Source organism: Sporobolomyces salmoneus (assembly GCF_050403485.1).
Source record: "Sporobolomyces salmoneus JCM6883 DNA, S_salmoneus_JCM6883_v1_ctg26, whole genome shotgun sequence".
Taxonomy (NCBI): domain Eukaryota; kingdom Fungi; phylum Basidiomycota; class Microbotryomycetes; order Sporidiobolales; family Sporidiobolaceae; genus Sporobolomyces; species Sporobolomyces salmoneus.
Window position 1 is genome coordinate 201,319 of NW_027481137.1, and position 24,170 is coordinate 225,488.

Here is a 24,170-nt window from a genome sequence, read left to right on the forward strand (position 1 = left end):
CCTACTCAGCTCATTCCCAGACAGTTAACATGAGCTCAAGAGGAGGATTCCGAGGCTCATCTCGCGGTGGTGATCGAGGAGGAAGAGGAGGAGGATTCAGAGGAGGACCTAGTAAGTCTGCGTCTCACACGCCTGTAGTAGCACTGCGACCGGTATAGAAAGATACAACGCGCTTGGAAGTATCCTTCGAGTGTGATCAGATCAGCTTAGGAGGTCGAGGAGGAAGATTGGCTTGATCAAGACCATTTCTACCAAAATCAATTGACTTCACGGAACGCTTGACTGACCTTGTTTTGGCTCGGTTTAATAGGTCGTGGTGGACGAGGAGGAGGACGAGGAGGATTCGGTGGATTCAACGACGGTCCTCCGGCTGAGGTTGTCGGCGAGTCTCTTCTCATTCTCTCTCTGCTCCAAACAGAATGAGTATTGACAAGCTGGAAACAACCAATAGAGATCGGAACTTTCATGCACGCTGTTGAGGGCGAGATGCTTTGCGCTTCGACTCTTCCCTCAAAAGTGCGTTTTCATCTCGAAACTCGCTCGTCGTGACTTAGCTCATCAACCTGCGTCTCACTCGATAGGTCCCCTACTTCAACGCTCCTATCTACCTTCCCACAAAAGCTGCTATCGGTAAAGTTGACGAGATCCTAGGTCCTATCAGTGCGTTTTTTTCGTTTTCATCCGACGTCGAGGGCTGGTACTGACGAAACTTTGTCCCGTTGCCGCTCGCCTTCGTTTCTCGCATCCGCCTCACTACCTTCTCCTCTCATCTTCCTCAAAATTTCAATGATCTTAAAATTCCTCTTCTCTCGAATACTCGATATTTCGTCCCATTCTCGATCGACCCGCGATCTTCAAACTTCACAGACGAAGTATACTTCACGATCAAACCTTCCGCCGGTATCGTCGCCACGTCGTTCACGGCCGGAGACAAAGTCTGCATCGGTACCGACAAACTTCTACCGATCGAACGATTCTTGCCTCAACCTAAAGCACCTGCGGGAGCTAAACCTAAGAAACGTGGAGGAGCTGGTGGACGAGGCGGAGCTAGGGGACGAGGTCAGTCACACATCCTCTGAGCGAGATATCGAAGAAACGTTTGCTGATCTTTCTATTCCTCGCTTTTATCATCTCCAATCGTCCATACCTTTCGTTCCCTTCTCTTCAACTACACTCGTCATTCACTTCGCATCTGCTAATCGCCATTCGAAACTTCAGGTGGACCTCCTGGACGAGGACGAGGAGCGCCGAGAGGTCGTGGAGCGCCCGGAGGAGGTCGAGGATTCTCAGGCGGACGAGGTGGAGGAGGAGGACGTGGTGGATTCTCTCGAGGTGGAGGAGGACGAGGACGAGGAGGATACTAAAAAGAGAATGAGTCTTCTTTTCTCGCGTTGTATTTTTTTCTCACTGCTTTTCTAGATCTACCATTGTCTTGTGCTTGTAATCTTCGCTCCTTCTAGCTCGTCCCTCGCTCTTGGTAAGTGACTCCCTCGCTTCGGTATTGCTTCGGGCGGTCAAGGGAAGAGGTAGGTGCTTCCGCTCGGTTCTCTCTCTCATCAAAACTTTCCCCACCGAACTCTTCCTTTTGTTCCTTTTCAACCAACTCTCTCATCCAGCCACAAAACCAACTTATCGTCACTCGTTTCACGTACCCGGAGGCTCGACATGTTCCTCAAGTCGCTCGCTACGGTTGTCGCGCTCCTGCTTTTCGACCGCGCGAACGCTCAGGCCTCGAACTCTACCTCGACTCTCGCCGAATCCACAGGACCTCCAGTCACCACGGCAGAGACTTATACGTTAAGGGTAAGCACCGTTACTGTTCTTCTCGATGTCGAAACGATTGCTGACGCTGGTTTCGAGTTCAACAGTGGCATTCTTCTGTTTGCAAGTCTTGGCTCTCAGCTCGGCATTCTTGAGCTTCACTGACACGAGGTTAAATGACTCGACAGACAACAACACCCAAGAGTTCTGTAGCGAGTGGGACTCCGAGTGTGTCGAATACCTCCATTCCTTTTCGGATTCGTATCGAGTGTACTGCGATGCAGCAGCTCCAGGTCGTAAGTCGACTGTCTCCCTGCCTTCCGTCCTGCTCTTCAGTGTGCTGACTACGTGCGATTATCGAATGCAGCGGACGTTCGAGTCTTCTGCGGAGGTTAGCTCAGGTTCAACTTTTCGTCGTTCTCTCTGCCTGCGAAAGCTGACTCTGGGTGAGTAGGCAACACGGTCAATCGTCCTACTGAGTACTTCGACTACACCTCGAACAATCAACGATTCGTTTCCGCCTCTCTCGTCGCAGGACCCGGCGAAAACGTCGAAACGACGAGCAGCAGCTCCTCCTCGTCGACGTCGACGTCCGTTGTTACGTCCAGCTCATCCAGCGTCACTTCTTCGAGTACCTCGCAGGTCCTCTCGTCCACTGCTTCTTCGCACACCGATAATTCGACGTCGTCTAAGCTCACCCTTTCGCCTACCTCAACCTCGTTCAGCTCATCCGGTCTCAACACCACCTCTCACCACGCTTCGTCAGGAGCGCCAACCTCCACCCTCTCGACCGAGGTCAATGTCACTTTTTCGTCTTTGTCTTTGAGCACTCCCCCGAGCTCATCTCCTCAGGCTTCCTCCCACACCACGACTTCCCTCCCCCTCGTCACGTCACCTCCGTCTCTCGCACCCATCGCTCCTACCACCACAACCTCCTCTCTTCGTCCCATCGTCACTTCCCTACCTCCCTCAATAATCGCCGCGCAGAAAGCCGCAGAATCTGCTCGTCGTCAAGCCGAATCGTGGCTCAAGAAGCACGAAGCTCACGCTCGTCGACGTGCTCGAGCATGGAAAGCGAAGAAGCGGGCTTGGCTCGAATCTTTGAAACGCGAACGGGAGGAAATGGTGAAAGAAGCGAAGGAACTGTTAGATCAAGCTCGGAAGGAAGCTATGAGGATTGAGGCAAAGGCGAGGAAGAGGCAGGAGAAGGAGAGGAAGCAGAGGCAGACTTGGAAGCAGAAGAAGAAGGGGAAACAATTGCCGACGGAGGAAAAGTTACGTGCGAAATTTGGGGAGGGGTTCATCGATTGGCTCGAGAAGTTCATTGAAGACGAGGTCGAGAAGGAGGTCAAGGAAGAGCTCGCGCTCTTGAGGAAGAAGAAGAAGAAGCACGGACATCGAGGAGCGAAGAGGCAATCGACATGTCATCATTGAGGAGTGCACCATGCTTTCCCTCAGTCTGTTCAGCCTATCCCATGTTCGTGCTTGTTCCTTCTGGTGCGTCAATCCATCGCTAGTCTGTAGTACTTTTTTTACTGTCATTTTGGTTCTCGATAGGGACACTCTCAGCTCGCAGGAGCTTCTAATACCATACCATTACTCGGTCACACGTCGAGAGCTCTCGTCTGACGCAAACAGCTTGTCAAATATTGCAAAAGCGAGGTTCCGGTAAAACAGGTTCAATCGCCGCTGGTGAAGATCAATCACCGCTCGTGAAGAGTTCTGACGCTTTCAAGAACTCGTGTGATGGGGTATCCGGAACTTGGTATTCGATCGAGGGGTCTGAAACGAAGCCGGATGGCGATATTGAGACTATTCGCAAATATAATGAGAGCTCAGACCTTTGATTCGACAAGGACGAGACGAGAAAGCGACGTACCAACGAGAATCAGAGCCATCTCACTTGCGTACCCACATTCCGCTTCGAGTTGTACTTGAACTCCGTTCAGCCGTGTGAGGGATCGGTCGAAATCCGCCGAAGGGTAAGCGTTTTTGACGATTTCGAGAGACTTGATCAAACTGCGATAGTTTCGTCGCGCATCAGCTTACGTTCACAGAAGAGGGGATGTGATATCAGAGGTAACCTACAAAGTGACGGAGGCGAGCTTGTCGAGAGCACCGACAGGAAACAAGTCGTAATCATCGAGAGAGGCGTTACAGAGAGTATCTGCGAGGAGGTTGAGGCGGTCGGCCGAGCAGATCCACCCTATCGACGCTATCAAGAGATAGATGCCGTTGCGATTCTGGGACAAACACAGGATAACGCAGAGGTTAGTCGAGTAAGAATAAGAGTGAGGGTGAACTCGACTCACCCGAGTCAGTCGCAGGAAAATACAAAGGGCCAAAGCACAACGGTATTGAGAAGCAGCGAAGGTCGTTGCCAAGGGCGCCGCAGCTGAGGAAGGGTGGAAATCGTCCGAGTGCTGGAGGCTCGCATAACGCCGTTCAAGGTATGTCGCAATCTCGAACTCGAGAAGTAGACCCAGCATGTAGTTGATTGTGATCGCCGACTTCCGAAAACGAAAATGTCAGCGATCGAGCCCGTGAAATCAACGAGACGAACTCACGTGAACCGTTGTCCGGACGATTGAATCGAGCAGCATCGAGCGCAAGAAGCTCACCGAATCGCTCCACCAATTCCTGAAATGATCAAGTCCTTCGAAGGCTTTGCGAATTGTATCGCATTCTTGTTGAATCGAAATACGACCTTCTGGCTGAGCGAAGAGAGACGCCATCGTTCGTCCAATTCGCAGGTACAAGGTGATCGGTTGTCGATACTGATCGAGCATTTGTGGGTACGACGAGGTCTGAAGGAATTGCGGAAGTAGATTTGGTGGAGGAAGGTGAATGGATTGCGGGTTGAAGAGAGCGAAATCTTGAGTCGACCTGCGAAGTTTCACAAAGGCTGGAATTAGTTCGCGTTACAGACGAGAAACGAGAGGACATACAGACGAGGAGGCGTTCTTCGCTCGAGTGCAGTCGCCGTGTCCATGACTGCGAGGGTGTAAGCTCCCCAACCTCGTCGTGAGCTCGCGGGCTGAGAGAATTCTATACTATCCGAATTGAAGAGGTATCGAAAGTGTGCACAAGCTGCCGAAAGATAGTGCTCGGCTTCCGGATTGGACAGATCACCTTGAGCGACGAGAGAGCAAATGAGCAAGAGATTCGTTAAATTTGAAAGAGTCGGCCTCCTCCAGACGGACGTTCGGTCGGCATGCTCTTGAGCGCTCTGGGTTATTTGGAGTGTCTGAACTGAACGGTATCCAGGGAATTCCGGGTCCATACGCCGAATCGCCGCCCCCGAGATTAATCTCACACGCAGCTGTGTCAATCGTCAATCGTCAGTCACGAGCGTTGGTCCTATTCGCAGATGGTTCGGTCGATACCGCATTGTACTGACCTGGTCGTGTTGTTCAAGGGCTTCCAAGCGTTTACCACTAGATTGCGAGAGCGAAATCAGCCTAGTCATCAGAGATTCGAAAATCGAGAGAGACTCACGCGGCATAGAAACGGTCTTGCAGATCCCGAGCGTTGTGAATTAGCGAGGGAATGGTGTTTGCCTCGAAACCGGTCCGGGAAGGGTCGAGATAGACTGCGAAGAAGTTGGCCGCTTCTGCTGCAACAATCTCGCTTGTCGCCAAGTGTTCCTGTGCTCGGGGCTGTATCACCGCGACCGTGGTTGTCGTTGTTCGTCGACCTAATGCATCACAATGATTCAACACAACGCGTGCAACGAGACGGTATTGAGAGAGAAACGAACGACGGGAAACCGCTTGAGGGAATTTGCACTCGATACCTGCTCTTCGAAGTCAGCCACGCTCAGACTGCCCCCTAAATGCTCTTAGATAGCTCACCTCGTTTAATACATCCTTGGCAGTCTTCCTCGCCCACTTTCCCTCCATTCGTCCTCACGCACCTCGCCCTCAATCTTCTACACGCCTCACACGCTGTCGGTTCCGGCCCTCTACTTCCAGGAGCTTGGCGAACCTTTCGACCTTTTCCTTCTCGCTTCCTCGTCTCGTTCGAGGGGAGTTGGTAAGCTAATGAATTGAGATGAACTGGATGTCGAAGGGGTCGAAGTGCTGTAGAAATGGAGAGGCGGTTGGGGAACGTAGTAGTCGGGTTGCTGCATGAGCTTAGTATCGAGAGGGAGCACAAGAGTTGAGCAGAGTAAGCGAGTGGACAAGACAAGTTTCGAGTTCGGAGGCTCGGCCGAAACAACCGTTGAGTCGTTGACGATCGTTTTGGCTCTAATCATCGGTTCAGCCCCGGAACCTCGTGAATGAGCTCGAACACTGTTTCCTTTGCGAATGATACTGACCAGGAGGAAGACTACGACAACGAAGGTAACAGAGGAGAAAAAGCACAGAGGAACAGAAAACTGAATCAAACCGAAGTGTACGAATATCAAACGTCAAACTGCGACGACGAGAGGAGGTCTAGTGGCGTCAAGAAGGGCAATGTCGGGTCGTGAGAGACGTCTAGCAGATTTTGGCGGGCGAGGAGGAAGTATTTTGGATGCAGAGGAAGAAAGGAAGTCGAGGGAGAGAGAACGAGAATGTCTTTTCTTCGTGGCGGGGAGAACTTGAGGCAAGTTCGTTTGCTGGAGAAGAGGTGAGAGATGAATTGAGGACGAGCGAGGGGGAGGGACGACATGTGGAACAGGAGATTCGGGAACTGATTCGAGAGTTTGAAAGGCGGAAACTTGATGATCCGAACTCCAGTATTTCGCGTCGTGGAACTCGTCGCTACCAGCTTCTGAGTCCTCCCGTACGTCAAAGCCAGCATTGTTCCATGCTTCAGACACGTCGAGCGGAGGAAGCGAGATGATCGAAGATCGGCGGCTCGTCGAAGAGTAGCGAAGAGGGGGAAGGATGCTTGCGATTTCGGCAATCGATTCGGGTCGAGACTTAGTGTCCGTCTCGACGAATTTGTTGAAGAAGCTCTGGTTCGAGCTAGTCTTGCGAGGGCGGGACTGAAAGATCAAGGCGGGTTTTTCTTCTTTTGGCGATTCGTCTTCCTCCCCGACCATGATCTCCATCCAAGCTTCCATCAAGTCCTCCTCTTCCTTCTTTGACGGAGTTGCACGAGTCGCGAGGGAAGGGATGATGGAGCCATGCGCTTCGAGCGGACGGCTTTGACGACGTCGAATGAGCGCGAAAGGTCTTCGAGGTTTCGCTTTCTCGATCGGTTCGAATGAATGTGGAGTACTGGCTCGAGTCGATGACGGTTCAGATGACGGGTTCGAGCCGTATGGGAGAGTATTGAGAGGAAGAAGGGAGTACGAATCGCTCGAGGCTGAATCTGAAAAGCAAAGGAACGGAATCAGCAGAATGTAGTAGGAACAAGGAGAGATCAATCGATTCTCACCAGTCGAGCCTGATTTCGTGGACTGAGCGCTATGGGAGCGACCCAATCGACCAAAAGGTTGCTTTCCTGTTTGAGCAACCTCTTTCACGAGGAAGCCTAAACCGGTCTCTCCCTGGAACAACTCCTCCAACGACAGACTCCTTACTCGCTCCTCGAATGCAAGACTATCCTGCATGGGAAGACGCGTTGCTTCTGCCGAGAGATGCGCCGCCTTTCCGTCCCAACGAGGATCTTCGACCGTATCGAGGTCGTCTTCGATCGCGAGTGCTGGTACGGGTTTTCGTTTTACCCCTCCTATTCTCGACGGTGGACGAGGGAACTCTGGCAGAGTCGCCGCGTTTTCACTATATCGACGGGGAAGTTGAGGGAGTGGGACGGAAGGAGCGAATTCGGGTTCAGGAAACGGGATCGCAGCGTCGACGGTCGCTCGTCGTTTTGCGAGGGAGGAAGAGACGGTTCGATAGTGAGATTGGCGTGGTTCAGAGGTCGGAGTAGAAGCGGGGGACGGGCGCCAAGCGGCAGCGGGGAGGGAAAAGGTCGAGAGGAAAGTTCGATTCGAGCGATCACTTGCGCGAGGCCAGCTACTTTCGTTCGTAGGCGGTAGGGTCGGTGGGCCAGTCCAACTCTCCTCTGTGAGCACCTCTTGAACGTCGTCGGGAGCGTAATAGGGGTCGAAACTGAGTCGTCTCGAGTGGGAAGTGCGCATTTTCGTTTTCGTTAACCTGAGGAAAAGAGAAGTAGGTCGTGCTTTGTTGTCGTTATCCGCTGCAAATGGAAGTCGGGAATTCGGGACAAAAGTTGGGGCGGAAGTAGATCTGTGCGAAAAGAGAGTTCAGTGACCGTCAACCTTCCTCTCAACACGACCTCCCTTGACGAAGCAAAGGTCGCGGAGTAAGTTGCGCGGCTAGACTCACCGCTATCGATCCGTTGTGCGTAGAAATACGTCGAGTCCTGCTCGATCGCGGGCCGAAAAAAGCGAGAGAGGTGCGAAAGGTCGAGGACGGGAGGCGCGTGCTTGCTCGACCTGGCGAGTGCGATATCGCGGCTGAAGGCGTATAGGTGATGGAATACGGCGAGGAGAGAGATAGCAGGGGAGGGAAAGGAACAGAAGAAAGCGAATCGCGATCGTTCCCAAACTTTTTCCCCATCGCCCGCGAGGCCTCGTTTTAGCGCGAAAGAAGCGAGAATATTCCTAATTCCAATTGAGCCGCTTCCTTATCGAAAATGAAAAGATTGAGAGAGAAAAGAAAAGAACGTGCCTCTCGCTCGAGAGCTCGACCTTCGAATGTCCTGCGAGAGATTTGAAGCTTCTTCCGTTTCCGGAAAGCGGCCTCTTCGCCTTTGTAGCCTCGCTCTTCGATTGTGAACACTGTGTGAAGTTTCGCTCGAAAGCGGCCAAAGCTAGAGCAATTCATTCTTTCGATTCGTCCCGGAACGGGATACCTTTGGGAAAGACGAAGAAGAAGCTCTCGCGATCCGCGATTCGTTAAGTACTGGTGAAGAAGTGGAACGTGCTGAGACGGAAGCCGATCGAGAAGATTGCAGAACAGAACGATGAGGAAGAGGAATCGGGAGAAGTGTACGTGTGATCGTGAGATTTGCTCGAGAGGAAGATTTGTGAAGAATATGATTGAGATCGAGAAAGGGAAGCGAGATAATACGACAAGGTTAGAACGAAAAGAGAGACGCGAGAGACATACGAGACAGAAGAGAGGAGAGAGTGCGCGAACAGAACAGTAAGATACGAGACGAGAAGAGACGAGGATGCGAATGGAGAAGAAACTGAGGCGACGAGGCTCAGACCTCCATGTCGGCCGCATCGTCTTCCCCTGCACTGTAATTGTTGTTATCGTCGTCTTCCTGCGAACGAGAGGTGAGTCAGACTCGGTTTCGAATGAATCAAGAAGCTCATCTTTTATTCGCTTTGGAGGTGACAGAAACTCACATCTTCATCGCTCTCCTCAGATCCATCTTCATCACTATCAGCTGAAACCCCCGAGCTTGCAAACCTTGTTACGTATTCTGTTTCGACAAAGTGAAGGAGATTCGTAAGTCGATGAGGCAGAAGAAGCAGATTTATAGGCACTCACCTTTGACTTTGACATCGTAGGACTTTTGATCTCGCATCAAGAGTGCAGCGGCTTCGCCGTTGAGAGGATCGGCAGCGTTCGGGTAGCGCAAGAGTTGAGGGAGGAAGACTTCGAAAATGTTGATCATGTCAAACATTGGCGACCAAGTTTGATTGATTACGTCGAGACAGACCGATCCAGATAGTTCGTCGATATTCGCTATGGTCAGAAGAAGCGAAAGCATCAGCTTGGTTCGTCGTATCAAAAAACGTATAAGCAGACTGTCTCTGCGAATCGCCGACATTGCGCGACGGTACCGAGCGACACATTACGACTATGGGAGATCAGCGTACGGTGAAAGATCTTGTTCATGAACCCGATACTCGGGGATTTGTAAGGGTATCCATCAGGAAGTTCGACGTGGATTTTCCAAACTCCTCCTGCGAATGGGGCTGTCGAGCGCAGACGAACATCCGGGTCAGCAAGCACTCTAACCTCCACGTTCAATGCAAGTTGTATTGCTCCCTCTTGTTCTCCGATATAGGACCTTCGAAAGTCGAGAGTATAGCACCCTCGCAGTCAAGCGATACCGTCAACCATTCTCCATTTTCGCTCAAATGTCGACTCTCCGTTGTCTGATCCCCTACATACCTATCCGCTGGAACGGAAAATAACTCACTCTCTGCGGGACCTTTGAACTTGACGTAAAACTCTTGCATGTTGTCATTAACGAGATTTACTTCGTAATCGCTCATAAGGCTGTAGTTCGCAATCGTCCAACGTAGATTGTATGCGGTGATGGTGTAGATGGTCGATTCAAGGGCGTAAGATCGAGAAACATTCGATGATTCGGTGGTAGTGGGGGAAAGCGGCAGGAGGAAGAGAATTCGAGAGTCAGCGATGCGCCAAGTTGGATGCAGAGTGGACAGACAGCAAGGAGACTGTTATTCACAGCTTCATGACATCGGTTTCAATGCGTCGTTTGGGAGAGCTGTGGAAATGGAGGCAATCAAACGGAATCAGTCTCGAACGCGCGATTGAGAGTGTGAGAGAGGTTGAGACTTATCATGATGCGTTGTGAGCTATATCAAAATGGTCCGGAGTGGTGTTCGACGCAGATAGAGGTGTCGGGGTGAGGTGGAAGAGCGAGAAGTGATGAGCGAGCTGGGCGATCTGCGGCTTGATCTCCAACGATTCACTCGACTCGCTAGACATCATAGAAGCGGTATCACGGAGCTCCCAACTCGTCTTCATTCACTCGGGAACCTGCTCGTGCGATTCACTATTCCCCGCGCCGTCTGCTCTCTGTTCTTCCTCCAATAATTCCTCTATTCGCGACATTCAGGCATGACTGCTAGGCTGACTGAGCTCACGACGCTAACCAACCGAGATCGATTCTCGCCCACTCGATTCGATTGAGCAGGGATCTCGAGTCTCGAGCTCTTGAGCGCTCTTCGCTCGAGCCTTCTCGGTCCGTACGTCCGCGCTGTAGAGGATCTTGCACACTCGAACGACAATGTGCGCATGGCGTGAGGACCTCTCTTTCTCCTTCTTGATCTCATCGACTCTCGACGCCCGTACCCATGAATCCTTTCGCTCCTCTTCACGACATCCGGCTCAACAAGACAGAGATACCGATTGAACTTCTTGACCGAGGTGGGAACGCGATCGAACTTCTTGACAAAGATGGGAAAGTTTGGGGGTGGCCGAATAGTCTCCGTGTGAGGAATACTGCTGCTTCAAAAGTCGATCTCTGAACTGATACTTTGATTCTTTCGTACAGAAGGCAGTCAAGGAAATCTATGAATACTGTGAGGTGCCCTTGCCAAAGGGATTCAACAAAAGTCATTGTAGATACTGCATATACTCGGGGACCCCGTCGGTCAGTTCCTCTCCTTTCTTCCTTGCCCGGCCGTATTGAACAATCCTTCGCATTCAGGTGGTGCTCAAGCATGTTAGAGATCACCACGAGAAGGTTGGCAAAGCCAAGTGCGACGACTGTCATGTCGATTGGGCCATGAAACTGTAAGTCTCTTGTGGAAACTCCTTCGCTCTCTGTCCGCGCTCACAGATTCTCTGCCGCTTTCGCAGGGAGCAACACAAGGAAAGATATTGTCCAGCAAGATCTCATCCTGGAGCTTTGACGCTCGCTGGTCGCAGATGGAGTCAAACTGAGCTGAGATTCAAATACAAGGACCGAGTTCGCGCGTTCCCTTGCGCTCCCAGGTCAAGTAATATCGCTGATAAACATTCGAGCATTTTAGAAAATATGGGAGCTTCTCACAGGCGGTACCGATGTCGCCGACGAAACGATCATGAAAGTTCGAAACGAAAGATTCGACGCCCGCGAGCTCCAGAAGCGGAAGGAATATGTGAAGGAATATCGACTCCACATCAAGGATCTTGAAGATGCACTTGTCAATGCGCTAAGAGATGGAGACTCAGACAAAGTCCAGGAACTGGAGCATTTGGTCGGGAAAAGGACAGCTTACATCGAGCGATATATCGCAAACGGTTATCAGCAGCAGGAGGGAGATACGGATCTGTCACTCTCGAAGGCCCCGGTATCGCTCACCGCTCGTCAGAAAGTCGTCTACTCGCGATTCTGATCCTAATCTCTTTTGATTTCCCAAAGTCTTTCTACTCTGTATGCTCTTCCAGCCTGTCTGTGATCTCTATTCTGTTCAATCTACATAGATTCGATTCGATCTCTCGCGTATCAGGAAGAGACAAACGAGAGCAGAGGTTCTCGTGCGAAAAGCGTGGGCTGCGACCCGGGTCACCTTTCGCTCCGCTCCCTGCTTGCTTTGTTCGGAATGACCGAGCTCTAAAAGCCGATTCTTTCATGACACAAGCCGTCACTTGATCACCCAACGCTCGACGAACTTCCATACGAAGTTTGGTCGGGGAAAAGATTGAGCGTCGAACTCGATTGGCGCAGTTTTGATGAGTCGAGTCATTTCGGCAGATTGAGAGGGATCGTCAAGACGAGAACGACGGCAGGTCGAGGGGAATCGAGCAAGGAGAGAAGCGTTGCAAGGTAGGATGTGTCCAATTGACTGAGGGGTTGATCGTTTCTCGAGTGATCCGTTTGAGAGCTTCTTCTTCGAGTCCTTTCGGTGTGGGTGTAGACTTTTCGTATGATTGGATGACGAGACAGGTCGCAGTGTAGGGAAACGTCGTCTGGAGCTTCGGACTGCTTGAGCTCGAGCGAGAGTAGGGAAGAAGGTATCGACATGAAGAGAAGCGCCTCGGGTCGAAGCGGAAGAACGATCCATCACGTTACAACAAAGAAAAGAATAAGCGTCAAGGTATAGCGTAATCGTACTCGGAACAGAAGACAGATGGGAAGAGAAAGGAAAAAGAATCTAACGCGCTTCCGTCTCCTCTAAGCTGAAGTCGACCTAGTGCTCCACTTCGTACTGGTCGAGTCTACCCTCATCAACCCAGTCTTGACATCATCAGAACCTCCCGCCTGTTTCTTCTCACCGATACTCGAAACCCCTTTCTTCGTCGATCTGAATGCGAGTCCGACCGTTTTCTCCGCCGGAGGGGGTCTGGCTGCCGCTAAGACGGCTGTAGAAGTTGTAGCGATCGGTGCTGTTGCGAGTGAAAGTCGACCACTCCTCCTCCTCCCTCCTTCAGATTCTACCGATTCAACGTTCGAGGAAGCGAGAGGTGGTGAAAGGACAGGGGATGATCTTCTCGGGCGTTTAAGCGTAGTCGTCGTAGAAGGAGGTACAGAGGGCGCTTTCATCGTTGTAGAAGAGGAGGGTAAGGGTACATCGATGTAAAACTCTTTCTTGACGGGAGATTTTGTCGGAGTAGGCGGTGATCTCCTCTTACTCGTCGCTGATGCTATCGCCGTCGTCTGAAGAGGTAGAGCTTTCGGAGCTCGAGGTCGGGAAGGTAATTTCGAATTCTTGATTTTCTTCCCGATCATCGTCTTCTCTTCCTTCTCAGCTTTCTCCCTTTCGACCACCTCCCTTTCCTTCTCGAGCACTTCGACGAATTCTTGAATATCCCCTCGAACCCAACAATCGAATACACCCATCCATTCTTTCCCACCTCCCGGAAATTCCTGATTCAAGAAAACCGTATTAATCTTATCCTTCCTCTTCTTCGCTCCCGCTCCTCCTCCTCCTCCTTTCTTCTTCTCCTCACCAGCACCAGCACCAGCTGAAACTCCATTCGATGAGACTGGTTTGATAACTTTACTAAGTTCTTTAACGAGTTTTTTCGTCCCAGGTACTTTCAAACTCGTTCCAACAACAATCAACAAATCTGGTCTTTTCCCCTTCCCCAAATCCGTACTCGTGATTTCCCCGATTCTAGTTCCATCTTTGTGATGTTCTCCGTACAAGACTACGTCGGGTTTCAGGTATCCGATCCCGAGAGATCGACGGTTTTGGGATTGACGAGCCGAAGAGATTGAGACGCAGGAAGGACAGAGTGGGGCTTGACCGGTTGAGAGTAGAGGGAGGTAGGGAGGTAGAGGATAGGTCGTCGAACAGAGGGCGCACGAGAGGGTAGAGAGGTGTCCGTGAAGGGGAATACAGCGAGGGAAGGAGGAAGCAGAGGAAGACGATGCCGAGGGGACGATCGGAGCGGGAGGGGTGATGCAGATCGATTCTGAATCAGAGTCGTCAGAAGAGGCGCAGGATGAAAGGGAAGATAGCGAGGAAGACGAATCGTATCGGCGGAGGGAGAGGTTCGAAACGATTGAAGAAGTGGTAGAAGTTTGCGAAGAAGATGGAAAGGGTGCGGGCGGAGGTGATAGCGTATCGGAGGGAGAAGTAGGAGGTTTCGGTGACTTGGTTTGCTGCTTGCTGGTCGGCGTCGTCGAGCCGAGACCATAAGTCAATCCGGCTCTCTCTTCCAACGCATCGATGTTTCTACATTCAATCTCGATACCGAATTGAGCTAAGCCGTAGAGAATGAGCTTAAGTCGAACGGGACTGACTGTGTGTAAACTCTGAATAGTTTCCCTTCGTCATCGAGCGATTTCAACCAATGATGAAACTTTGTCGGTTCAACCTCATCTGTTTGTTTCCTCAACTCGGCGATCATGTTGTAGAAAATCGCAGCGTTTTGTTCAGACTAGTCTCGAAGCTAAGGGTCAGCACGTAGTCCCGCTGCGAGAGGAGGGAAGAGACGAACCGAGAATAATCCGACATCGAACAGATCTTTACCCGAAGATAGTTTCGCATCGGGGTATTTGTGCTTCAACGATTCGAACAATCCTGAAGAGGATCTGAAATCGGGTATCCCACTAGCTGTAGAGATTCCCGCTCCTAGAAACAAGAAGAGAAGAATCAGTTCCGTTTCCTCGTACGCAACTCGACACTCGATGCAGACTTGCCGCATACTACAGCTACCCTCTTCGCGTTGAGTACAGTTCTAGCTAGGTGTTTGAGGTCTGGCAAGGTTGAAGTCAAGTTGAATGATTCGTTGATCGAACTTGTTGTTTGTTTCCCCTTTTTCGTCAACGAGGATTCCGGGAGCGGTGGTAGAGGTTGGGTCGGGTTCGGTAAGACTACTGTTGGGAATCCCGGTAGTTGCGAGGGTGTCGGGGATGGGATTGAACCGAATGAGAGAATCGGGAGAACCGGAGTTGATGAACTCGCCATTCTATCGCCCTCGAGTCGCCGTAGGTGATTGCTCGGTGGTTCGCTTGTTGCCTGTCTACCTTGTAAGTATACCGAGTGGGTGGACAGAGTCGATGAGTTTGAGCAAGAGCGGAAAAGTCGAATGATGGAAAGTTTCGACCTCTGTTCATTCCACTCACTCGACTGAATGTCGATAGACCTGGATTGGGGCTCACTCGACTACCATCTCACTGAATCGGTCCACTCTTTCCTCGCCTCGGCGTTCTCATCGGCTCCTCGACCCAACTTCATCGGCCCTCTCTCAGTCGATTCGTTCTCGTTTGGAGACTCTGAACCGACTCTCGAACTCGTAGATATCCGAGATGTGTACAAGGAATTCCTCCAAGAACCCCCTCCTCCCGCCGATCTAGTCGTCGACGAACTTTCTCCTCCTCCGATTCCTCCCCCTCTCTCTCGCACTCGAACTCGCTCAAGATCTCCTCATCCACACGGTCAACACACTTATCAATCCGAAGGAGACCCTCCACATTCCTTCGAACCTCCCTCTCCTACTCCTTCCCACCTCTCGTTCCCTCACGATCCGCTTCACCCGAATGCTCTTCCCTCAGTCCCCATCTCGTCTGCACCTTCCCCTTCCTTCCAAATTCACCTACACTTGACCTATTCCGGTACTCTCTCCCTCGGTATCTCGACTTCCCTCTTGATCAATTACCCTTCACCTAATTTCATGTCTCTCCCTCTATCCCTCACCATCACCTCTCTTTCCCTCGAAGCTACCCTCGTCGTAGCATTCGAAGGTTCGAATCGATCGATCCATCTCTCTCTACTCGATCCACATCCAACGACGACGACTGGTAATGCAACGAGGAAAGAATCTTCCGGGAGTCGAATACTGAAACAAGCAGTCGTCGAGAGTGAAGTCGGTCAAACGGATAAACACGTCTTGAAGAATGTTGGCAAAGTCGAGAAATTCGTGTTGGAGGTCGCGAGGAAAACTCTCGAGAATGAAATCGTTTTCCCGTGAGTTGTTACACGTCTCCCCTTCCGGTTTGAGAATGGCTCTCGCGGCCCACAAGCGGAGTCTGCTCGACACTCGGGTCACCTTCACGAGCTCTTAGTTAAAAGCTGACGACTTTCGATCTTTCTTTGCGTTGATACAGGAATTTTCAAACGATTCTCTTCTGAAACCGCTCCCATATCTCCCTCGTCGTTCACCGCAACATGTCTATCGCAAGCACATCTCGCAACTCTTCTCGGAAAAGCTGTACCCTGCCTTGTTGACAATATTACGACCTCTCGCTATTCCTCGATTACGCATACGGGACGGTAACGTTCAGGTATACGAGCTGAGAAAGATCAGCAGCAAGGGAAGTATAGGACTGACTCGGAAGGCCTGCTAGGAGCTATGCCATGGGAACTCAAGCTCGGATCGCTAAAGAAGAAAAGATCGACTCGTCAAGGCAGAACGCACGGTCCATCGATCGCACGACCAACACTATTGGAAACTCCGAGTCGACGCTAGGGCACCCAGAAAGAAAAAAATGAGCTTCAGGAAGACTTCCCTTTGAATATTCGAACCTCTGCTCTCTCACCTGTCTCGCATCCTCACCGATTCGACACAAATGGGGATACTAGCGGACCCCCCTCACGTAGAGCTGTTACATCGGTACCTCGAGGATATCGTCGACGCGGAATTGAAATTGCTGGAGAACCGGAGGTCGTATAAAGGCAATAGCTGGGAAGTACTGATGACCTGGAAGTCCGGCATGCAGAGGGAATTTGTCCCAAAGGTGATCGAGTGGGAGGAGAGAAAAGATGTCGTAAGATGGAGGAGGTTGCAATACTCTCTGCTTTGGCTTCTTAGTTCGATCACTCACGGTACCTCGGTGAGTTCGTCCGGGTCAACAGGGATTGATTTGTTCGATGAAGACTGACCTCTAGTCGGGCGTTCGATATTCTAGATGCTTGGGCTTCATAGCGGCGTATACAAAGTGAAGGACGACCACACGAAACATGCTTTCAAGGAAGAAGTCGAGCTCGCTGAACTTTACCATCCCGCCGTCAATCAGGATTTCGACATACCTGTCGAGATCCTAGTGCTACGGGAGCGCAGCCTCGGGACAGTAGTTGATTCAATCGCAAAATTTCTACAAGACAAGGCATGGATGACGCTAGAAACGATCAATGTGTGGGAGGATGACATGAAAGAGTTACCCTTTCAGCAATGGGATTTCCATGAATGGGAGATATTGATGCAGCTCGTCAGAGAACTGCACGTCCTGCTTCTTGCAAATCCTGATGTAGTGAGTCTTCGTCTGTGATGCTACCAAGCTCTGTCCGAATACTGACTTGACTACCTACCCGAGCATCAAGGTGATAAGTTTGTCGCAGGACTTCTACGCTCAATGGAAGCCTAAAGGCCTTGTGAAACAAGTGAAAGAATGAGCACGATCCACGCTAAAACTACTTCCGATCCTTTCTAAACTCGAAGTCTGTCGGCAACAGTCATTCGCGCGCCAAAGAGCAGCACAGGGCCGTCAGCCGTCGTAGCTTGAGGGGATCCGGGACGAGCGCTCGGCGCTAAACGAAAGTGACGAGAAGTTGCTTGCTTGTTTCTTTTTTTTCGATTCTTCATCGTCTCCTTGCTCTTTGCTATTCGAACCTAATCCCTAGATCTCTCCGACTCGTCTGTGGTACATGCTCTCCGTGTGAGACCTCTAGCTTTACATTTCGAAACTATTTGCTTTGCATCGAGCTTAGACGTGATTTTCCTCTATCGATCACATTGACGCACGGATCACTCCAAGCGCAGTTGACTCGTGACTCGCGCAGGGTCCTGACAGACGAAGTGCGGGTCTCAGCGCTCAAAGTAGGTCAGTGCTTCGTTGTTTTGGGCGACAAGGGGGGTCCGGCGCAGAAAGACACCTCGCCCATTTTGATCGATGTTTCCTTTCTTTCGCTCCCATTCACCTCCGACCCGTCCCTCCCTCCTCACCATGTGGCACCTCGCAACGCTCCCGCCCGAACAGAAATTCGAATGGTACTTGAAAGAGATCACGGCGACCGAGTTACGTCTGCACCCCGAACGTTTCGTAAACTTGGGTCGTAGCAGGGAAGTTCTAGAGGTATGGAAGCATGCGATGGAGGAAGAGTTTATCTTTGAGATAGAAGAGTGGAAGAAGGCGGGCAAATACGGCAAGTGGTTGCCGTTGGAATTGTTGCTGTACGGTCTGCTCGAGTTTGTCACGAAAACGGCTTCGGTAAGTCGTTGCGGCTGTCTTGGCCGTCAGCTCGTCACAGTCACTATTAGCTCACTGAAAATGAATCTGTGTCGCAGATGCTTGAAATGGTAGACGGCGAGGATGTGGTGAAAAGCGAGTACACAGCGCAAGCTTTTGAACAACGCAGGTGGGCCATCGAGAAAAGAGGGCCGACGAAGTTCACTCCCGTGAGCCGGCGTTAAGCCTGGATGTAACGTGTGAAGGCTGTGTGTTGTACGGAGCAATCTGTCTTTGTTGACGTCTATCTTTCACTTTTTGTGTCCTTGTTACTCGTTCCCTTTCACTTGTTTTCTTTACTCATCTCCCGCTCTTCTCCCATTTTCGTGTCCCGAGATCTCTTCTATGTAAGGCTATCCTCGTCCGGGAGTGAATTCCAATCGAGAATCAAATTTGGCGAGAAGAGCAAAGACGATTCGAAAGAGTCGAAGAATCCAAGATTGTTGATCGCATGGGGTCCAGAGTCTTCAGTGATGTGAGAGACCTCCTTGGACGGAGAAAACGAGTCGCTGGTCGAAGACGAAGAGGGTGCGAGGTACGAGATCGATTCAGGAGAGTCGGTCGTAAGGGAAGGAGGAAAGGCGAGACCAAGCTCGGTAAGGAAGTCGGAAGCGGCGACGGCCTCAGCGAGAGTAGGCGAAGCGTCGAATGGAGAGTTACTCGAGCTGAGATCGGGATCGGAAGAAGATTGAGACCTTGAGCGTTTCGCAGGAGGAGGAGCTATCGGAATGTCGTGGGCTTTCTCGAGAAGGAAACGAACGATCTTGACGCCACGACGGGCGATGGTCTACGAGTTGAACAACATGAAGAGAGAACAATTCAGCGCTCAGAGGAGCAGGGAGAATAGAACTTACCGAAATCTTCTCAAACTTGGTCAACCTCTCGAGTGCTCCTTCGATCAACGTGCGATACTCGATGGCGGCGGTGGTTTGCTCTTTGTTGAAGACAATCTCGAGAGCGAGGATGATGCAAGCGAGACAAGCTTTGTTCGTGAAACCGGCAGCAGGAATCAAATTCGCCTGCGAGACAATTCGGGTTAGGCTCCCCAGAGGCAACATCGTTCGGACAGGGAACGACTTACTGGACAAGCATGTATCGCAAGGAAACCTTTGGCAGCTTCGATGCAAGCGTGACGAGAGTAGGCGAGGGAAGGATCCGAGTAAGAACTCTTCAAGAATGGTCGATGAAGGCGCAATTTCTCCCGCCACATTGCGATCTGAGAAGTATACAAGCAGTCGTGTGAGTTTCTACCACCGGCAGAGTTGGAGAAGACGCTCACCCAAACGATCGAAATTCTCCAGGCTCGCAACTCGCCCGCAGCGTTGGCGAGATCGAGGCTTGGCAAGAGACTCCATTGGTAGAGAGGGTGAATTGAACCAGAGAGTTCTTCGAGTCCGCGATCGAGCTCCAACATTCGTTCGAACGGGAGTGAGTTTCCGCTGTGCGATCCGAAATCAGGTTCAAGTCCATCAACAAGCGATTGTTCACGTCGAGTCACTCACCTCAAAATCTCCTCTGTAACTCCCTCGGACCAACGTGATATCTTGAACCGTTCGATCAGACTCGTCAAAACAGTTTCTTCGAAAGGTCGATTCGGCGCAGTTTCAGCGAATTCGAGTTCGTGGTCGTGGAGGTCAAGAGGGAAAGCGGCGGAGATATCTCGAGCGTGGAGTAGGATGTAGCTGAAACGAGACGAGGGTCAGCTCGACCTCGATCATGAGGAGGAGGACAGAATGAAAGGACGAACCCGCGAGAATATGACGCAGTAGCGATCCCGTCGAGAAGGTGAACGTGATGAATTAGAGAACGACGTTCTTCAGCTTCTCGGAATGAGAATGCTGCGTTGAGCTGGGAGGGATCTCGATGGAGTTTGATATGAAAACTCGCTTGAACAGCTGACGCCGTGAATGCAAATCCCAGAGTTCCTTCATCTCCTGGTCCAACCGACAAATGAAAGATCGCTAGGAGACTGAGAGCTCGAATCGTATCGAGCGTAGGTTCTTCGAGGAAGTTCGACTGGGAGAGACTAGCGGTACTGAGTTCGATCAAGTCTCGAGCGGAACGAAGTTCTTCTTGAGATCCTCCAGTTCGTGTGTACGTATGGCGGCAGTTTGTACCGATACCGATCACAGCAAGAACGATGGCGAGTGCGATAGCTGCTCATTGGTTCATAGTCAGAAACCGAGAGCATTCTCGAAGAAAGGGAAAGATACGAACGATCTGGGATTTCATTCTGTCGATAAGCGGAATAGACAGCTTCTTTGTGACGACGGTAAACGTATTCAGGAACTTGAGAGAACGGAAGAACGGGGTTAGCTGATCCTTTGGATGCGAAAAAAGCTCGACAAGACTCACGAGGGTGAAAGAACCAAGAGGTACAGCTCCAGTAGTACTTCTCGCTCATAGCCGCTTCATTTGCATTCGGTAGACGAGCCATGATCTCGCCGAGGGAAGGTGCGGCTTGACGTAGCAAAGGGAAAGAAGGAGAGGCTTTGTTTGAGCTCGATTTTTGCGGTACGTAGTCTTCTGCTAGAACCTTCTCCGCCTGACGAGAGCTCAGATCAGTTTTCTTCTTCGGGACAGATAGACGGATTTTCAAGCTTTACCTCTTCGATCAAACGAATTCGTTCAGATCCAAAATCGTTCGTTGACGTTGAGAAAGAAGAGATCGTCAAATTGAACAATCGCCCGGCTAGATCTTCCTCAGTCGAGTCGTGTCTCGGTGTCACTGCTGGCGGGATGAGCGAAACGGAGGGGAGAGAGCGAGACGAAGAGGGGGTCGAAGGAGAGCTGACGGGTTCGAGCCGAGCGTCGACGAGAACGTTGACGAGCCGTTGTAGGCGATCCACTACACAGTCAGAGTGGGTAAGATCTTAAGTCGCTGCAGATCGAGAACGTGAAGAGCTGAGGCTTGCCTTCACTTCGCAATTCGTCGTTCTCGTTCTCCTCCCTTTTCTTGAGTAAAGTTGCTGCCCTTCGCGTTTCCGAATCAGTCCAGACACACCCACTCGGATGTTTCTTCTTAACGCAGGTCGAACACGGGCTTTTTCGGTCACATCTCTGCTTGGAACGGCGACAAGGGTCACCTTTCCAGAGTTCGGTTCGAATGGTCAGCGGATTCCCGTCGCGCTATGATGAGAGTAGTTGAGCTTACATGCGTTGATCCTGCGCAGGGGAGTTGACTTTGGTTGAGCGTTCGGAGAGTGCGAGGTTGAAGAGGTTTGAGCAGCGAGTTCCTCCATCTGACCGTTCCGGAGACGATCGCTGGCAGACTTGTTCGAGTGTCTGCTTGAAGTGAAAGAGAGTCAGTGTTGGGAGAAGTTGAGTCATGGAGGAATCGTCACGAGTTCATTCCGCCGAGAACTGCGCACGGATTCCTTCTTGTTCTCGTGGTCCGAGGCAAGTCCGGTGACCGCGATGACGACCATGTGGAGTTGTTCAGAGAGTCAATACGAGTACTTTATACGCTAGAGCTGAGGGAAGGAGAGAGCAGGATGCGTTGAACTCGCGGGACTGTTCGAGGTTGGCGAGCTCTTTTTCGTGCATCCTGTCGCTTTCGTCTTGCTGCTTCTCTGCCCAGCTTGAGTCTTCGTACAGTCGCAGGTAGACAGGCTCGTCTTTCCTGCGTGAATGAACGGAGTAGGGTGTGTCAGCTTTGCAAGAGTGAGCAGATCGAATAGAAAATGGACTCACGTGAAAGTTCCTTCTCTCCTTCGGTTCCAGAATATCTCGTCGAGCCTGCTTTTCCCAGCAGAATGTACCGACCCTTATCGTCACGAGAGTCTATCTATGTCGGTCCATCAAAGCAGCCGAAAGGTCGATACGAACGAAGCGAGTCGTGAGAGCCGCAGACACGTCGTTGTCTGTCAGCAGGCGATAAGCAACATCTATATACCTTCCAGAGCTCTGCGCGGAAAGCTTTTGTCTAAGCGAAGTGTACGGTCGGGAGACAACCCAAAGTTCAACGATTGTTTGGTTCCTACCACTACAATCGTCGGAATCAGCCACGACAAGACCAGCTCCTACGACCCGGCTACTATCCGTGCAGCCTAGCCCCTTGACCCTTTGCTCGAAAGGCTTCGAAATCGCCCTCACCTAAACCTCATCGCTATTTTCAATCAGTACCTCAACCTCGCTCCGCGTAAACGATAGCAGCAATATAGGCATGACCGAAGCGTATGTTGGACTTGCTGGAAGAGAGCTGGGGTGAGCTACTACTTCTCACCGTCCCGCTCGAGGGTCTTCTCGCTGATCGGTCTTATCTACTTCTCCATCTGCACAGATCGCAAGGTCTTCTAATCTAGCATGCTCATTAAGACGGACTCGCTTGAGGAGGTATCGAACGTTCAGCACGAGATTTCGGACGAGCGCGCGAGGTTTCGGGTTTCAGCTTTTCACGACCGTTTCGAGACCTACAGGGACTTTCGACTGCACTGCCACATGCTCCGAGTCGTCCGAATCCTGCGCTCTATACCGACGTGACGTCGGCCGAAGATGTTCGACGGCTATCGACTCTGCTTAGTTCGATCTTTGCTTCTTTCTCCCTCTTTTCTTCCCTCGTCGCTACTCTTGCCTCTCCTGCCGAGATTATCGTTGTTCATCCGACATGCACTTCTCACACGTTCTCGCTCTCCTAGCCTCGATGAGTGAGTCTCTCGAGTCTTTCTCCGACCCAAATTCTTCGCTCATCGTTTGTCCTCGAACAGTTCTCGCGCGGATCGCTTCAGCTCGATACGACCCAACTGGAATCTATCCTCCTTTTCCATCGGAATGTCAGGGTATCTGTGATGTCCTCGACACGGCCACGGTCGTAGGTTCTCGTTCCCTTTCCGCGCTTCCTTTCGTTGACTGTTTTTTCGTTCACAGAATTGCGCCGTCGTCGCTGACAAGGAGGGACCGGACGAGATTCTCAACTGTGTTTGTCAATCCAGCTTCGCGGAAGCGCTCGCCAGTTGCAACGCCTGAGTCGTTCCCATCTCGAAGAACGACTCGGAAATCGTTACAGCTTTGGCCGAAACCGACAAAGAACTTCAGCAAAGTTGCCCTCAAAGCAACTCGACTTCCTCGATGTCCTCGACCTTTACCACCGTCGTAACCTCCACCGGAAAGAGCTCCTCGTCTACCTCGATCCCCTCGTTATCTCAAACTTCTGGTCCTTCTTCGCCAGCATCCTCCGTCACCAGAACCGCCGAAGGATCAGTCCCTTCCCAGACGTCGGACGATCAAAATGGTTCCGCTACGGTCTCGGCGGGTAGTGTCGTATCTCGTATTGCTTTGTTCTTCGTTGTCTGCACTCTCGCCTCGTTCGCTTGACCTTGATATGTCTTTCTTTATCGTTATTCATTGCGCTGTCAGTTCCAAGTCAATTCATCTCCCATGAATCTTGGAATCGTAGTTGTCCGCGGAGCAGTACGCTCGGATCGCTCGGATCGCTCGCTCGTTCCCCTTGGGGCTTTGTTTGAAGCCTGCTCTTGCTTCTCGTCTCTTCCTCAGCCCCCCATCTCCCGCCTCCGTCATGCCCGCTGAAATCGCTCTGTCGTCACTCGATCCCGCTCTCTTTCGCAAAAAGAATGCGGGTCTCTTCAGTGCAAGTCGAACCAAGTGAGTTCTTTCCTGACCAAGTTCGGCGACCCCTCAACATCCAACTGATCTCAGAGTTCCGCAAAGCGGGGGAACCGATGAAGAAACAGCTGCAAACCCTCGCCCCCATCAACGAAAACGAAGGCGACGATGCAAAAGCTGCACTACGTCGAGCACGTTTGGATGCTTTGGAGGCGCGGGGGATTACGGTGACGGGAGATCAGCTCAAAGCTCAACACCCGGCCCATCGTGGAGATCACCCTTCGAAGGAACAGGAACAGAAGATGGCGAGTATGTCGAAGCACGAAGAGGAGTTCGGTTCGGGAAGGAGGGAGGTGATTTACGGGTTCCCTGTCAGCGCTGCTCCCTCGAGAGAACGCGACAGGCGTAGGTTCTAGGTCAACCTGGAACGGCGGGAAGGGAAGAGACGGAAAGGTATTGGAGGGAAATTTTCTGTTTTGGATTTGGACATTCAAGCTGTGCTTGTTCCGGTATCGCAAAGT

General features: G+C 51.4%; 10 protein-coding genes across 10 annotated transcripts; 5 read left to right on the top strand and 5 right to left on the bottom strand.

Annotated features, from left to right (window-relative positions):
• Positions 1 to 29: 29 nt before the first annotated feature.
• On the top strand, positions 30 to 1,364 carry GAR1 (H/ACA snoRNP pseudouridylase subunit GAR1; the record flags this gene model as incomplete). The annotated part of the gene is made up of 6 exons (XM_076632456.1): positions 30 to 111; positions 311 to 382; positions 452 to 516; positions 582 to 660; positions 868 to 1,059; positions 1,219 to 1,364. The coding sequence occupies 6 exons, from the start codon at positions 30 to 32 to the stop codon at positions 1,362 to 1,364; spliced, it is 636 nt and encodes a 211-aa protein (XP_076487608.1).
• A 301-nt stretch (positions 1,365 to 1,665) lies between these two features.
• On the top strand, positions 1,666 to 3,195 carry JCM6883_005519 (ATP synthase F0 subunit B; the record flags this gene model as incomplete). Its single annotated transcript, XM_076632457.1, has 4 exons — positions 1,666 to 1,867; positions 1,950 to 2,057; positions 2,129 to 2,152; positions 2,216 to 3,195. 4 exons carry the CDS (start codon positions 1,666 to 1,668, stop codon positions 3,193 to 3,195), a joined length of 1,314 nt encoding a protein of 437 aa, XP_076487609.1.
• A 265-nt stretch (positions 3,196 to 3,460) lies between these two features.
• JCM6883_005520 (uncharacterized protein) lies at positions 3,461 to 5,893 on the bottom strand (the record flags this gene model as incomplete). Its single annotated transcript, XM_076632458.1, has 9 exons — positions 3,461 to 3,573; positions 3,641 to 3,780; positions 3,850 to 4,004; positions 4,074 to 4,271; positions 4,329 to 4,647; positions 4,710 to 5,083; positions 5,162 to 5,198; positions 5,260 to 5,458; positions 5,749 to 5,893. 9 exons carry the CDS (start codon positions 5,891 to 5,893, stop codon positions 3,461 to 3,463), a joined length of 1,680 nt encoding a protein of 559 aa, XP_076487610.1.
• A 282-nt stretch (positions 5,894 to 6,175) lies between these two features.
• Positions 6,176 to 7,837, bottom strand: JCM6883_005521 (uncharacterized protein; the record flags this gene model as incomplete). Its single annotated transcript, XM_076632459.1, has 1 exon — positions 6,176 to 7,837. One exon carries the CDS (start codon positions 7,835 to 7,837, stop codon positions 6,176 to 6,178), a length of 1,662 nt encoding a protein of 553 aa, XP_076487611.1.
• Positions 7,838 to 8,928: 1,091 nt separating this feature from the next.
• UBC8 (E2 ubiquitin-conjugating protein UBC8) lies at positions 8,929 to 9,955 on the bottom strand (the record flags this gene model as incomplete). The annotated part of the gene is made up of 5 exons (XM_076632460.1): positions 8,929 to 8,991; positions 9,077 to 9,153; positions 9,222 to 9,419; positions 9,554 to 9,652; positions 9,880 to 9,955. The coding sequence occupies 5 exons, from the start codon at positions 9,953 to 9,955 to the stop codon at positions 8,929 to 8,931; spliced, it is 513 nt and encodes a 170-aa protein (XP_076487612.1).
• Positions 9,956 to 12,588: 2,633 nt separating this feature from the next.
• JCM6883_005523 (uncharacterized protein) lies at positions 12,589 to 14,830 on the bottom strand (the record flags this gene model as incomplete). The annotated part of the gene is made up of 4 exons (XM_076632461.1): positions 12,589 to 14,095; positions 14,164 to 14,300; positions 14,361 to 14,494; positions 14,563 to 14,830. 4 exons carry the CDS (start codon positions 14,828 to 14,830, stop codon positions 12,589 to 12,591), a joined length of 2,046 nt encoding a protein of 681 aa, XP_076487613.1.
• Positions 14,831 to 14,996: 166 nt separating this feature from the next.
• On the top strand, positions 14,997 to 15,994 carry MDM12 (ERMES complex subunit MDM12; the record flags this gene model as incomplete). The annotated part of the gene is made up of 2 exons (XM_076632462.1): positions 14,997 to 15,829; positions 15,970 to 15,994. The coding sequence occupies 2 exons, from the start codon at positions 14,997 to 14,999 to the stop codon at positions 15,992 to 15,994; spliced, it is 858 nt and encodes a 285-aa protein (XP_076487614.1).
• A 2,436-nt stretch (positions 15,995 to 18,430) lies between these two features.
• On the bottom strand, positions 18,431 to 21,329 carry JCM6883_005525 (fungal specific transcription factor domain-containing protein; the record flags this gene model as incomplete). Its single annotated transcript, XM_076632463.1, has 10 exons — positions 18,431 to 18,874; positions 18,942 to 19,106; positions 19,169 to 19,303; positions 19,367 to 19,526; positions 19,590 to 19,769; positions 19,835 to 20,243; positions 20,305 to 20,376; positions 20,443 to 20,632; positions 20,694 to 20,935; positions 21,242 to 21,329. The coding sequence occupies 10 exons, from the start codon at positions 21,327 to 21,329 to the stop codon at positions 18,431 to 18,433; spliced, it is 2,085 nt and encodes a 694-aa protein (XP_076487615.1).
• A 1,825-nt stretch (positions 21,330 to 23,154) lies between these two features.
• On the top strand, positions 23,155 to 23,400 carry JCM6883_005526 (uncharacterized protein; the record flags this gene model as incomplete). Its single annotated transcript, XM_076632464.1, has 1 exon — positions 23,155 to 23,400. The coding sequence occupies one exon, from the start codon at positions 23,155 to 23,157 to the stop codon at positions 23,398 to 23,400; it is 246 nt and encodes an 81-aa protein (XP_076487616.1).
• A 365-nt stretch (positions 23,401 to 23,765) lies between these two features.
• JCM6883_005527 (uncharacterized protein) lies at positions 23,766 to 24,065 on the top strand (the record flags this gene model as incomplete). The annotated part of the gene is made up of 1 exon (XM_076632465.1): positions 23,766 to 24,065. One exon carries the CDS (start codon positions 23,766 to 23,768, stop codon positions 24,063 to 24,065), a length of 300 nt encoding a protein of 99 aa, XP_076487617.1.
• Between the last annotated feature and the right edge of the window lie 105 nt (positions 24,066 to 24,170).